General features: G+C 42.4%; 1 protein-coding gene across 3 annotated transcripts in view; it reads left to right on the top strand.

The window, feature by feature from the left end:
• LOC124011487 (cholecystokinin receptor-like) overlaps positions 1 to 15,726 on the top strand; it is a 28,433-nt gene that overhangs the window by 10,435 nt on the left and 2,272 nt on the right. For all 3 annotated transcript variants that reach the window (XM_046324916.1, XM_046324915.1, XM_046324917.1), the window contains 2 exons: positions 2,935 to 3,183; positions 10,460 to 10,721. In XM_046324916.1, the coding sequence (XP_046180872.1) occupies positions 2,935 to 3,183; positions 10,460 to 10,721 (511 nt within the window). The remainder of the gene's footprint in view (positions 1 to 2,934; positions 3,184 to 10,459; positions 10,722 to 15,726) is intronic.

The raw sequence follows: 15,726 nt of genomic DNA, 5'->3' as shown, positions 1-15,726 counted from the left end.
CTTCCAATTGACTCAAATGATGTCAATTAGCCTATCAGAAGCTTGTAAAGCCATGACATCATTTACTGGAATTTTCCAAGCTGTTTAAAGGCACAGTTAACTTAGTGTATGTAAACTTCTGACCCACCTGAATTGTGATATAGTGAATTATAAGTGAAATAATTTGTCTGTAAACAATTGTTGGAAAATTACTTGTCACGCACGAAGTAGATGTCCTAACCAACTTGCCAAAACTATAGTTTGTTAACAAGAAATGTGTGGAGTGGTTGAAAAACAAGTTTTAATGATTCAAACCTGTGTGTATGTACATTTCCGACATCAACTGTAAGTACCTTTGATTGTGTTAAATTAAAATAGCCCCAAAAAGAATAGTTTCTCAGCAACAAAAAAAAGTCCAAGCAAATATGTTGCTTGGACTGTCTGGGAGTGGTCTGAGAGAGGGGCCTAATTGGAAGAGCCTAATAGGAGGGAAGTATAACATGAAAACTAACTTTTACAAATCTCTCTTTGTTATTGGTAAATTAACTGATACCACTTGCTACTGTCACCAGGCAGTCCAAAAAACCCAACCAGGAAAACAAGCAGACATTTTCAGGCTGTCTTTTTAAAAAGCTTTTACACTAAAAGTGCATTATGATAATTTTCTCAATTTCACAGTATTATTCCAACCTCATAGTGTGGAAATATAAATAAAACACAGAAAAAATATATTTTTACTGCACTGGAAGTCAGGATTTGTTCCGTACATTAAATAACCATGATCTGTTTACGTTACAAATATACAATGCATTCTGAAAATATTCAGACCACTTGACTTTTTCCACATTTTATTACGTTTCAGCCTCATTCTAAAATGGATGGGAAAAAATACACATAATACCCCATAATTACAAAGCAAATACAGGTTTTTAGAAAAAAAGTATTCAAATAAAGCAGCTTTGGTATAGATGGCAGTCTCGTGTCTTCTTGGCTATGACGCTACAAGCTTGGCACACCTGTATGTGTGGAGTTTCTCCCATTCTTCTCTGTAGTTCCTCTCAAGCTCTGTTGGTTGAATGGGGAGCGTCGCTGCACAGCTATTTTCAGGTCTGTCCAGAGAATTTAGATCGGGCTCTGAATACTTTCCGAATGCACTGTTATCGATAATGTTTTGTTTCTATTGTTTGGATATACAGTACAGCCTAGTGTACATCATATAATAATATCTACCATTTAGCAGATGCTTTTATTCAAAGCAACCTACAGCAGTGTACAGCAATGCATTTCAGTACATGTGGCCCCATCAGGAATCAAACACGTGCTTATGTCATTGCTAGCTCCACGCTCTTATCTACTGTGTTAAACAGGACCGGTCAAGTGTAGATTACTTTGCATTATTTGACCTTTTGAAATGTATCTAGATTCAGCTCAGTTCATTATAGAGTAGCCAGGTTTTCTTTGTGTGTTTAACAAGCCTCATGGGTAATTGAATGCATTTTTGGCATGGTGCACAACAAGCAGACATTTTAAAAGTGCCAGCAATAAGACAGCAAAAAATGTTTGGGTTAGTCTTGGCCCCTCTAGGGTTTGCATCGCTCGAACACCAATTCACTTGAATACTGCTGGTTATTCTAACTTATCTTGTTAAAAAGTAGACTATAAAGATAGTTGTTTTTTTATAGTTGTTTTTTTCTTCGGTGTGTTAAGCTACAGCACATTTTTTAATACTTTATCAATTAACTTAATTGTTAAATGTTGTTATTGGCGGGCTGTCAGGCTGGCTGGCTGTAGATATTTATATAAAGTATATGCAGTACCAGTCAAAAGTTGACAAACCTATTCAATCAAAGTTTTATTTTCATTCTTACTATTTTCTACATTACAGAATAATAGTGAAGACATCAAAACTATGAAATAATGCAAATAGAATCATGTAGTAACCAAAAAAATGTTTACAAAAAAAATATATATATTTTAGATTCTTCAAAGTAGCCATCCTTTGCCTTGCTGACAATTGAAGATATATGGACAGAAACTGAAACCACTACTACTGTAGGCTGCCTGCTACTTTTCCCCAATACTTTCTTATGAACAGAATCGCAAAGCGGGGCAGCATTGGTATTTCCAAGCACAAGTGGGGCATTTCGAACAATTCCTTCGACCTCTTGGCTTGGTTATTAGTCTGACATTCACTGTCAACTGTGGGACCATATATAGACAGGGTTGTGCTTTTTCAAATAATGTCCAAACAATTGAATTTACCACAGGTGTAATCCAATCAAGTTATAGAAACATCTCAAGGATGATCAATGGAAACAAGATGCACCTGAGCTTTAAAAAAAAACTGTTTTCACTTTGTCATTATGGGTTATTGTGTGTAGATTGATGAGAATTTTTTAAATAACGGAGCAAAATGTGGAAAAGTGAAAGGGGCTGAATACTTTCTGAATGCACTAAAGGTTGATTGCACAATCTGCTTCCTGCTGACTAGAGAGAAACAAGATATGTTTCTGTATAAAACGGCCACTTCAAATCTAAGTTTCTCAACAAGCTCATTCGTATGCTTTATAAACTATAAGTCATTGTCAAACAATAAGTATTTGAAGTATGAGTATGCATCCTGCAGACATTAACCCTTGACTTTCGGGGTGACATTACTCTTGTAATCACTCAGCTCAGCAGATAGTCAATGGTGACCTTGTCCCGTCACATGCTGTCAGCTTCAAGCACAGGGTCCGTGACAGTGTAATGACTAGCATCGACTTCACTGGCATCCTTGGAGCTCTCTGTCCTTGCAGTCATAGATGCTCAGTTGCAGACCAGCAGATTGTCTAGATGTATAGAATGTAGAATATATTCCAACTATGGTGTGTTGTGATTATGCTCCGTATAAAATGATATAATACTGATATGTTTTAATATGTGATCATTGTCTTCTCTCTCTCTCTCTCTCAGATATGGACTCGGTGCGGATCCTGCTTTACTCTCTCATCTTCCTGCTCAGCGTCTTTGGCAACCTTCTGATCATTGTGGTCCTGACGGTCAACAAGCGCATGCGCACGGTCACCAACACCTTCCTGGTTTCGCTGGCGGTCAGTGACCTGATGATGGCTGTCTTCTGCATGCCCTTCACACTCATCCCCAACATGCTGGAGGACTTTATCTTTGGAGCCGCCATGTGTAAAACGGTCACCTACTTCATGGGTAAGATTGTGGCTGTGTTCCAGACGGTCTGCAAAGCAGTTGCACTGCACAAATTCACCAATGATTGAATAGCATGTAATCTACATTGCAGTCGAGCATCAGATTGCAATATTATATTGGTGTAGTTACTGACATGGGCAACACTTATCCAGGCATTATGAGATTTGGTGCAATAACAGCTTTGTAGACAGGCTGGATATTACTGGCCTGGAACTGTCACATAGATCTGAAAGCAATGCATTACATATTTTCAGTATTCTTACTAGATATCAGAGCATAATTAGGTTCTGGAGTCAATCATCTTTAAACAGTGGTTTGAGAAGTCTCTTCCTAGTGACATCCTGTTTTGGAGTCGTAACAACAGCCAAAGGGGAATTAACTGTAGCTCATTTATGCTGAGGTCAGGGCGGCCACAACCCATCATGCCAGAGCCAGTTGGACTGTCATATGTCCGCAGGAGTGTGACTTACTGATGAGCTGGCCTTTCATCAGGCTGAGCCCAATTGACCACAATGCCTCCCTGAGTCAGAGAGAGAAAAAAGAGAGGAGAGTGAGTAAGAGGGAGTGAGAGTGAGAGAGTGGGGGGAGAGGGGCAGACAGAGAACGAGAGAGAGAGAACACGAGAGAGAGAATGTGAGAGAGAACGAGAGAAAGAGAGAGAGAGAGGAAGTTTCAAATTTCACATTTTATTTGTCATGTAAGGGATAAACATGCTATACACTGTCCAAGAAAATGCTTATTTGCAGATTTATTCCTGACAATGCAACAACAATAAGAAATTAAAAATCTATAATAATACGAACATGAAGTAAATGGCTCCGTAAAATATATTTTTTAAATGTATAGTACAGGACGACACATTTTACAGTCCAACATGTGTTTTGGGGAAGGGGGGATTGGGGGGCAAGTATTTAATTGTGAATAATTTAGCAATCATAATAAGAGTCTGGTAGCAGCAGTTGTGATGTTTGTGTAGCATGAATGTGTGTTGTCGTAGAAATTCATTCGGAGAGAGACTGTCATTTCTTCAAACAATCAAGTTCAAGTTCAAATCCTCGAGCTGACAAGGCACAAATCTGTCGTTTTACCCCTGAACAGGCAGTTAAACCACTGTTCCTAGGCCATCATTGAAAATAAGAATTTGTTCATAACTGACTTGCCTAGATAAATAAAGGTACAATAAAATTCACAAAAATGTAAACTTGTTTTTCAACACTCCACACATTTCTTGTTAATAAACTATTGTTTTGGCAAGTCTGTTAGGACATCTACTTTGTGCATGACACAAGTAATTTTTCCAACAATTGTTTACAGGCAGGTTTTTACACATATAAATCACTGTATCACAATTCCAGTGGGTCAGAAGTTTACATACACTAAGTTGACTGTGCCTTTAAACAGTTTGGACATTTCCAGAAAATTATGTCATGGCTTTAGAAGCTTCTAATAGGCTAATTTATGTCATTTGAGTAAATTGGAAGTGTACCTGTGGATGTATTTCAAGGCCTACCTTCAAACACAGTGCCTCTTTGCTTGACATCATGGGAAAATCATAAGAAATTTGCCAAGACCTCAGAAAAAAAATTGTAGACCTCCACAAATCTGGTTCATCCTTGTGAGCCATTTCCAAACGCCTGAAGGTACCACGTTCATCTGTACAAACAAATGTACACAAGTATAAACACCATGGGACCACGTAGCCGTCACACCACTCAGGAAAGAGATGCGTTCTGTCTCCTGGAGATGAACGTACTTTGGTGTGAAAAGTGCAAATCAATCCCAGAACAACAGCAAAGGACCTTGTGAAGATGCTGGAGGAAACAGGAACAAAGGTATCTATATCCAAGGTAAAACGAGTCTTATATCAACATAAACTGAAAGGCCGCTCAGCAAGGAAGAAGCCACTGCTCCAAAACCACCATTAAAAGGCCAGACTACTGATTGAAACTGCCCATGGGGACAAAGATCATACTTTTTGGAGAAATTACCTCTGGTCTGATGGAACAAAAATAGAATTGTTTGGCCATAATGACGATTGTTATGTTTGGAGGAGAAAGGGGGAGGCTTGCAAGCCGAAGAACACCATCCCAAACATGAAGCACGGGGGTGGCAGCATCATGTTTGGGGGGTGATTTACTGCATGAGGGACTGGTGCACATATATGTCAATCATGAGGGAGTAAAATGACGTGGCTGTATTAAAGGAACATCTCAAGATATTAGTCAGGAAGTTAAAGCTTGGTCGCAAATGGGTCTTCCAAATGGACAATGACCCCAAGCATTCTTCCAAACTTGTTGCAAAATGGCTTAAGGACAACAAAGTCGAGATATATTGGAGTGGCCATCACAAAGCCCTGACCTCATTCCCATAGAACATTTGTGAGCAGAACTGAAAAGGTGTGCACGAGCAAGAAGGCCTACAAACCTGACTCAGTTACACCAGCTCTGTCAGGAGGAATGGGCCAAAGTTGTCCCCAACCTATTGTGAGAAGCTTGTGGAAGGCTACCCAAAACATTTGACCCAAGTTAAATCATTTAAAGGCAATGTTGCTAGCTGACCTAAAACAGGGAATTTTTGCTAGGATTAAATGTCAGGAATTGTGAAACACTGAGTTTAAATGTATTTGACTAAGGTGTATGTAAACTTCCGACTTCAACTGTATCTATTTGTGTGATCTGCCTTATTCATATTATGCAGTTAGAAACATCACTCTGAAGCAGACAAGAAAAATCAATGGGCAAAAGTTTCATCAGCCAAAAGCAATCAATGCACAGGGCTATTATGACTTTCTTTCTTCAGACATTGATTTTGTGCATAGGCACAGCAAAATTGACCATTAATGCCTGCACATAGAGTCTTACCATCAGTCCCAATGACTGGCTAAAGGTAGATGATGTACATTATATAGATGTCCTGTATATATTGATGAAGTGTGTTGTTAACCTCTTGATGTGTAAATTCTAAATATGAATAACGGCCCTTACAATGTGAGTTCTTCTTGCACGCGATACCAGGTATGTTGCATTTTGCCATTATTCTCTGCCCCCCTCACTGCATCAAGACCACATTTTCCTCTTAATATTAGGCTTTACATAACCATTCAATCCCTTATCCTTTCTGCATATGGTAGTAGCAGTGAGTATCTATATTATTATTGATAAATCTCTTATTATTTTAATCTATATTATATTATTATCTGAAAGAGGCTTTGGTGTTAGCCTGTCTGAGTGCGGGGACTTTGGCATGAGTGAGGCAAGGTTGTAGATATAATGAGTTATCTATGGAGCTAGACAGGATTATCTAGATTTATATTTTGGCGTCATCTATGGGCTGAATGTTATGTGGGTGGGCCAGTTATCGATCTCCTTCCAAAACATGGTTACATTTGTATTAACTTAAAGTATTACTAACTACAAACTGCCCTAAAATGGTTTCACCCAAATCTGCCAACCCCATTTAGCTTTCGCACTGCAGCTAGGCCGGGCAGGCTTGTATTTGAGGTGATAATCTGTGAGGTGAAAACATTCATTTGCTTTGTGATTTGTTAGAAACTATAAACGACTTGTCAAGTCATGTGCCCCGGTTCTTGTATTTACTGTAACAAGCACATTGAAGATTTGTACTATGCTGAAAAGTGGCCAAACTAAATTAATCTTATGCAGTCAATGGGCGCAGCCATCTTTGACTTTGTTAATTTGTGTTTTATAGTCAATTGCATTTTGGGGTTAGGGAGTTTTCATTGGTCAACATAAACAAACATGTCTGCAATCATGAAGATTTTAGCCGCTGTTAGCTTAGCTGACACGTACCTCTATAATATTACATTTCTCCCTTGTGCTCACCAGAGATGTGGTACATTGTAAACAAGTCTAGCTGTTAGGTTGCAAATGTATGTTTTGTTTTTTTGTCAGCGCAACTTGTTTTTTAGACTGGTTTATGGAATGAGTTTGGCTGTGGATGTGTTCCGTGTGATGCTTGGATGCTAAAGTTTGCACTTACAATAAAAGGTCAAATTGAGGAATAAAGTTGTGAAAACCTTTATTTTCCATCAGTAAGTAACATTGTTTAGATGCTTTTCAGACAACAACGCCATTTAGATGTGTTTGTTATATGTAGACGTTCTGTTACTTCTGTTCCAATCACATATTTGCGATGGTACGCTGCAGGGACCAATCAAAAAATATAACAAATATGTGACCGTACGCTTGAAAAGGTTAAGGGTCCAAGGAGCCATTTTTATCTCAATATCAAATCATTTCTGGGTAAGAATGAAGAAGTATCTTAATGTAATTGTTCCAATTAAAATGAACAAAAATAGCTTCTTAGCAAAGAGCAATTTGTCAAGAAAGAATTTAGCTCGGACTGTCTGGGAGTGGTCTGAATTGTGAGGGGAAAACTGAATGCCGTGGCTGCGAATACAGAGTTTTCTGTCACCTGCCGCCCCGAAGGCTATACAACCTCTGTCTGTTGTAATGGATATTGCAGTTGAACAAGCAGGACACAGTCCCTTAACATCGCATTGGAGCAAAAACAATCACTGGATGATAGCTTGTGAACAGGCAGTGGCTCGGGTGGTTGTTGTCCTTGATGATATTTATGGCCTTCCCAGTTTGCCCCCGGTGATGCGTTGTGCAGACCTCACTACCCTCTGGAGAGCCTTACGGTTGTGGGCGGAGCAGTTGCCGTACCAGGCGGTAATACTGTAGAAGTTTGTAAGTGCTTTTGGTGACAAGCTGAATTTCTTCAGCCTCCTGAACTTGAAATGTACTACCCTCTCCACTACTGTCCCGTCAATGTGGATAGGGGAGTTCTCCCTCTGCTGTTTCCTGAAGTCCACAATCATCTCCTTTGTTTTGTTGACGTTGAGTGTGAGGTTATTTTACTGACACCACACTCCGAGGGCCCTCACCTCCTCCCTGTAGGCCGTGTTGTCATTGTTGGTAATCAAGCATGGCCACGCAGTCGTGGGTGAACAGGGAGTACAGGAGAGGAGCTCACAGCACACCCTTGTGGGGCCCCAGAGTTGAGGATCAGTGAGGTGGAGATGTTGTTACCTACCCTCACCACCTGGGCGCGGCCCCAAGTCCAGTACCCAGTTGCACAGGGTGGGGTCGAGAACCAGGGTCTCGAGCTTGATCACGAGTTTGGTGGGTACTATCGTGTTAAATGCTGGGCTGTAGTCGATGAACAGCATTCTCACATAGGTATTCCTCTTGTCCAGATGGGTTAGGGCAGTGTGCAGTGTGGTTGCGATTGTGTCGTCTGTGAACCTATTGGGGCGGTAAAGCAAATTGGAGTGGGTCTGGGGTGTCAGGTAGGGTGGAGTTGATATGGTCCTTGACTAGTCTCTCAAAGCACTTCATGATGACGTAAGTGAGTGCTACGGGGCGGTAGTCGTTTAGCTCAGTTACCTTAGCATTCTTGGGAACAGGAACGATGGTGGCCCTCTGAAGCATGTGGGAACAGCAGACTGGGATAAGGATTGATTGAATATGTCCGTAAACACACCAGCCAGCTGGTCTGCGCATGCTCTGAGGACGCGGCTGGGGATGCCGTCTGGGCCTGCAGCCTTGCGAGGATTAACACGTTTAAATGTTTTACTCACGTCGGCCACGGAAAAGGAGGGGGGGCCCATAGTCCTTGGTAGCAGGCCACGTCGTTGGCACTGTATTATCCTCAAAGCGGGCAAAGAAGGTGTTAAGTTTGTCTGGAAGCAAGACGTACAGTATGTGTCCGTGACGTGTCTGGTTTTCTATTTGTAGTCCGCGATTGCCTGTAGACCCTGTTCACATACGTCTTGTGTCTGAGCCGTTGAATTGCGACTCCACTTTGACCCTAAACTGACATTTAGCTTGTTTGATTGCCTTGTGGAGGGAATAACTACACTGTTTGTATTCGGCCGTATTCCCGGTCATCTTTCCATTGTTAAATGCGGTGTTTCGCGCTTTCAGTTTTGCGTGAATGCCGCCATCTATCCATGGTATCTCGTTAGGGTAGGTTTTAATGGTCACAGTGGGAACAACCTCTCACTTGCTCATCCTTGTAAACTCACACAGTGAATCAGCGTAGACATCTATTTTATTCTCTGAGGCTACCCGGAACATGTCCCAGTCCACGTGAACAAAACATTCTTGAAGCGTGGATTCTGATTGGTCAGACCAGTGTTGAATGGTTCTTGTCACGGGTACATCCTGTTTGAATTTCTGCCTATAGGAGAGGAGAAGCAAAATAGAGTCGAGGTCGGATTTGTCAAATGAAGGGCAGAGGAGGGCCTTGTATGCATGGCAGAAGTTAGAGAAGCAGTGATCCAGTGTTTTGCCAGCCATTGATATGCTGATAGAATTTAGGTAGCCTTGTTCTCAAATTTGCTTTGTTAAAATCCCCAGCTACATTAAATGCAGCCTCCGGATATATGGTTTCCAGTTTGCATGGAGTCCAGTGGAGTTCCTCGAGGGCCGTTATGGTGTTGACTCGGGGGGGATATACATCGCAGTGACAATGACCAATATGAATTCTCGTGGGAGATAATAGGGACGACATTTGATTTTGAGGAATTCTAGGTCCGGTGAACAGAAGGACTTGTGTTCCTGTATATTGTTATTTTTGAATGAGCAGTCGTTCATGTGCAAAGTATTTATTCTCATCAGCATAGTTTCCACATGTATGTACCAGCCCAATCTCTTTGTCTCTCCCGCTCTCTTTATCTTGCTCCTCACTTTCATTGTGTAACAAGCCGTCATACTGGGTTAGTCTACCATGGACTTTTCATTGAATTATTGAAGTAATCAACCTATAATCTATCCTGTGTGTGTGTTTATGTAATTCTGTGTGAGTATTTAGTTAATCTAGAAATCTAACATTGAGCAGGACAGAACGACAATGGTGTGATTCCATCAGTGTGGGGCTATTTGTCTGAAATGTAATGCTCTTCGTGTCTTTACTTAATTATAAGCTAAAGAGGTTTTACCATTTGTCTTTACTTTTTTTGGTGGCCTACGAGCATCTCTCTGATGTGGCAAGCCTGCTCAAATACATAGATGTTTATCACTATCAAACCTGGTAATATATTATTTGTTTTCCTTAATTAAAATATTTTTCCTGCTTAATTGAACTTCCCTTGCTCAATGGAGACAATGTAATTGTCTCAAAAGTTTAAACCCCGTCCATCAGGCACTCCAGACAGAAAACAAGTACCATTTGAACCCAGGTCTGATCACTGTTGATAGTCATTTTAATCTCTCTTATTGACCCCTATCCCTTCCCTGCATTCCTATAGGGCTCTCCGTCAGCATCTCCACCTTCAGCCTGGTCGCCATAGCAATCGAGAGGTACAGCGCCATCTGCAACCCACTGAAGTCGCGAGTGTGGCAGACTCGTTCCCATGCCTACCGGGTCATCGCCGCCATCTGGGTGTTGTCGTTGGTCATGATGGTGCCCTACCCAGTGTTCAGCCACCTCAAGTCCTTCCCCAAACCCGACCGAACTACGGGACACATGTGCCGCCTGGAATGGCCAAGCGGTGGGGTGGAACAGATGTGGTGAGTGAGTTTCTGACTGGAGACCTCTAGTGCAGTGGTCAGAACTAGTTTCTGACCGGTCCCTGAGTTTCCTGACGCTAATTAAGTCAGTTCTCGAGAGGTATTTTCAAAGTAAGCCGTTATCAAAGGAACATAGATTGCATTGTACAAAAAAGTATCTTGAGTTTGTTCGGTCTGTTTTTATGTTTGATTGCTTTTATTGAATAGATTTGTTTCAAAATAAATTGTTTTTCCCCACATTTCTGATCAGGGAAGCAATGAAGCATTTCATGCTGTTTTCATTATATTTCCACTTATATTAAATTTGCCCAAAAGTAATGCCTTCCCCCTGCAAGACTGAACAGAATCGTCATAGCCGGACATTTCGGAGCACCACAGCAACATCTAAGGCAAAGCAATTCTATTATAAGGCGGAGTAGTTCGCATTGACTCAGGGCTAGCGAAGCAGTTTTGACTCAGGGCTAGCGTCGACTCAGGGCTAGCGAAGCAGTCGACGATTAGTAATATCGCTAGAATATATCTGCATCTGCAGTTCAAGTTTCGGCTTTTTCTGTAGAACCTGTCGCTGTTAAGTTTGGGCACAGAGGACTATTCATCAATTTGCCCATTAACAACCAGAGAGACTGTGGAGTAGAGCAATTAAAGGAAGATTGACATTCTCCAGGGATTCTCCCCAGCCTTATACAGCTCTCTCGTCTCTCTCCTCCAGACCATACTTCTTATCTTTTACACTAAATAAGCTCTCTCTCTGCAGACCTTACTACTTGAATTGTAGTTGTTCACTGATTGCAGCCTACACTGATATGTCTGCCAGACATGCAGAGATCCGATTCGCCACCTGGTCATCAGAAGGGGGAAAGGAGAAGATTAATTGTGTGTCGTCTGCATAGCAATGATAGGAGAGACCCTGTCATAACCTCACATGGTCTCTCCTATCATTGCTATGCAGACGACACACAATTAATCTTCTCCTTTCCCCCTTCTGATGACCAGCTGGCGAATCGCATCTCTGCATGTCTGGCAGACATATCAGTGTGGATGACGGATCACCACCTCAAGCTGAACCTCGGCAAGACGGAGCTGCTCTTCCTCCCGGGGAAGGACTGCCCGTTCCATGATCTCGCCATCACGGTTGACAACTCCATTGTGTCCTCCTCCCAGAGCGCTGAGAACCTTGGCGTGATCCTGGACAACACCCTGTCGTTCTCAACCAACATCAAGGCGGTGGCCCGTTCTTGTAGGTTCATGCTCTACAACATCCGCAGAGTACGACCCTGCCTCACACAGGAAGCGGCGCAGGTCTTAATCCAGGCACTTGTCATCTCCCGTCTGGATTACTGCAACTCGCTGTTGGCTGGGCTCCCTGCCTGTGCCATTAAACCCCTTCAACTCATCCAGAACGCCGCAGCCCGTCTGGTGTTCAACCTTCCCAAGTTCTCTCACGTCACCCCGCTCCTCCGTTCTCTCCACTGGCTTCCAGTTGAAGCTCGCATCCGCTACAAGACCATGGTGCTTGCCTACGGAGCTGTGAGGGGAACGGCACCTCAGTACCTCCAGGCTCTGATCAGGCCCTACACCCAAACAAGGGCACTGCGTTCATCCACCTCTGGCCTGCTCGCCTCCCTACCACTGAGGAAGTACAGCTCCCGCTCAGCCCAGTCAAAACTGTTCGCTGCTCTGGCCCCCAATGGTGGAACAAACTCCCTCACGACGCCAGGACAGCGGAGTCAATCACCACCTTCCGGAGACACCTGAAACCCCACCTCTTTAAGGAATACCTAGGATAGGATAAGTAATCCCTCTCACCCCCCCCTTTAAGATTTAGATGCACTATTGTAAAGTGACTGTTCCACTCGATGTCATAAGGTGAATGCACCAATTTGTAAGTCGCTCTGGATAAGAGCGTCTGCTAAATGACTTAAATGTGAATGTAAATGTAATTAAAACCTTTCCAGACTTTACTTGTTTTTCTTTTACACTACAACCCTAAGAGTCCTTTGGGGATCTACAGTGCATTCTGAAAGTATTCAGACATCTTGAATTTTTCCACATTTTGTTGCATTACAGCCTTATTCTAAAATAGATTAAATCATTTTTTCCCCTCAGCATTCTACACACAATACCCCATAATAACAAAGCAAAAAACTTTTTTGATAAATAAATAAAAACGTAAATATCACATTTACGTAAGTATTCAGACCCTTTACTCAGTACTTTGTTGAAGCACCTTTGGCAGCTATTACAGCCTCAAGTGTTCTTGGGTATGGTGTTACAAACTTGGCACACCTATATGAGGAGTTTCTCCCATTCTTCTCTTCAGATCCTCTCAAGATCTGTGATGTTGCTGCCCAGCTAAGCCACTCCTGCATTGCCTTGGTTGTGTACTCAAAGTCGTTGTCCGGTTGGACTGTAGGGATGGTGCCAGGTTCCCTTCAGACTTGATGCTTGGCATTCAGGCCATTGAGTTCAATCTTGATTTCATCAGACCAGAAATTCTTGTTTCTCATGGTCTGAGAGTCCTTTAGGTGCCTTTTGTCAAACTCCAAGCGGACTGTCTTGTGCCTTTTACTGAGAAGTGGCTTCCATCTGGCCACTCTACCATAAAGGCCTGATTGGTGGAGTGCCGCAGAGATAGTTGTCCATTTGAAAGGTTCTCCCATCTCCACAGAGGAACTCTGGAGATCTGTCAGAGTGACCATCGGGTTCTTGGTCATCTCTCTGACCAAGGCCCTACTCCCACTATTCTTCAGTTTGACCGGGCGGCCAAATTTCTTCCATTTCTTTGTGTTTCCAAACTTCTTCCATTTCAGAATGATGGAGGCCACTGTGTTCTTGGGAACCATCAATGCTACAGAAAGTTTTGGTATCCTCGATACAATCATGTCTCGGGGATCTACGGACAATTCCTTTGACCTCATGGCTTGGTTTTTGCTCTGACATGCACTGTCAACTGTTGGACCTCACATAGACAGGTGTGGGCCTTTCCAAATCATGTCCAATCAATTTAATTTACCACAGGTGGAATCAAGTTGTAGAAACATCTTAAGGATGATGAATGGATGCACCTGAGCTCAATTTCAAGTCTCGTAGCAAAGGGTCTGAATATATATATTTTTTATATAGATTTGCAAACATTTCTGAGGATTTATTGTTATTTCTGAGTATTTTTGTTTATTTAATCCATTTTAAAATAAGGCTGTAACCTAACAAAATGTGAAAAAAGGGAAGGAGTCTGAATACTTTCCGAATGCACTATTTCTCTTATCAAATCAAATCAAATTAAATTTTATTTGTCACATACACATGGTTAGCAGATGTTAATGCGAGTGTAGCGAAATGCTTGTGCTTCTAGTTCCGACAATGCAGTGATAACCAACAAGTAATCTAACTAACAATTCCAAAACTACTGTCTTATACACAGTGTAAGGGGATAAGGAACATGTACATAAGGATATATGAATGAGTGATGGTACAGAGCAGCATACAGTAGATGGTATCGAGTACAGTATATACATATGAGATGAGTGTGTAGACAAAGTAAACAAAGTGGCATAGTTAAAGTGGCTAGTGATACATGTGTTACATAAGGATGCAGTCGATGTTGTAGAGTACAGTATATACATATGCATATGAGATGAATAATGTAGGGTAAGTAACATTATATAAGGTAGCATTGTTTAAAGTGGCTAGTGATATATTTACATCATTTCCCATCAATTTCCATTATTAAAATGGCTGGAGTTGGGTCAGTGTCAATGACAGTGTGTTGGCAGCAGCCACTCAATGTTAGTGGTGGCTGTTTAACAGTCTGATGGCCTTGAGATAGAAGCTGTTTTTCAGTCTCTCGGTCCCAGCTTTGATGCACCTGTACTGACCTCGCCTTCTGGATGATAGCGGGGTGAACAGGCAGTGGTTCGGGTGGTTGATGTCCTTGATGATCTTTATGGCCTTCCTGTAACAACGGGTGGTGTAGGTGTCCTGGAGGGCAGGTAGTTTGCCCCCGGTGATGCGTTGTGCAGTCCTCACTACCCTCTGGAGAGCCTTACGGTTGAGGGCGGAGCAGTTGCCGTACCAGGCGGTGATACAGCCCGCCAGGATGCTCTCGATTGTGCATCTGTAGAAGTTTGTGAGTGCTTTTGGTGACAAGCTGAATTTCTTCAGCCTCCTGAGGTTGAATAGGCGCTGCTGCGCTTCTTCACGACGCTGTCAGTGTGAGTGGACCAATTCAGTTTGTCTGTGATGTGTATGCCGAGGAACTTAAAACTAGCTACCCTCTCCACTACTGTTCCATCGATGTGGATAGGGGGTGTTCCCTCTGCTGTTTCCTGAAGTCCACAATCATCTCCTTAGTTTTGTTGACGTTGAGTGTGAGGTTATTTTCCTGACACCACACTCCAAGGGCCCTCACCTCCTCCCTGTAGGCCGTCTCGTCGTTGTTGGTAATCAAGCCTACCACTGTTGTGTCGTCCGCAAACTTGATGATTGAGTTGGAGGCGTGCGTGGCCACGCAGTCGTGGGTGAACAGGGAGTACAGGAGAGGGCTCAGAACGCACCCTTGTTGGGCCCCCGTGTTGAGGATCAGCGGGGAGGAGATGTTGTTGCCTACCCTCACCACCTGGGGGCGGCCCGTCAGGAAGTCCAGTACCCAGTTGCACAGGGCGGGGTCGAGACCCAGGGTCTCGAGCTTGATGACGAGCTTGGAGGGTACTATGGTGTTGAATGCCGAGCTGTAGTCGATGAACAATGGCAGGCACAATCATTTTAATAGGATTTATATTTGAATTTGTATTGATATTCAAAAAATGATCAAAGCAGCAGTGACAGTAGATGTAATCAACAAGCACACACAATATAATACCTATCATTTTTGAATTATTACAATATATTTCAGAAAATATGCTATTGAAATATAACTTGTGACCTTAGTACTTTTGTACTTTTGGTGACCTCTTTGGTGTAATGGCTAAGGTGTTGGACTGACAGTCACAGGGACTATTTGAGTCCA

The sequence above is a fragment of the Oncorhynchus gorbuscha genome, linkage group LG23, assembly GCF_021184085.1.
Source record: "Oncorhynchus gorbuscha isolate QuinsamMale2020 ecotype Even-year linkage group LG23, OgorEven_v1.0, whole genome shotgun sequence".
NCBI lineage: Eukaryota > Metazoa > Chordata > Actinopteri > Salmoniformes > Salmonidae > Oncorhynchus > Oncorhynchus gorbuscha.
The sequence above is the reverse complement of the archived record's forward strand: the minus strand, read 5'-3'. Positions and strand labels throughout refer to the sequence as shown.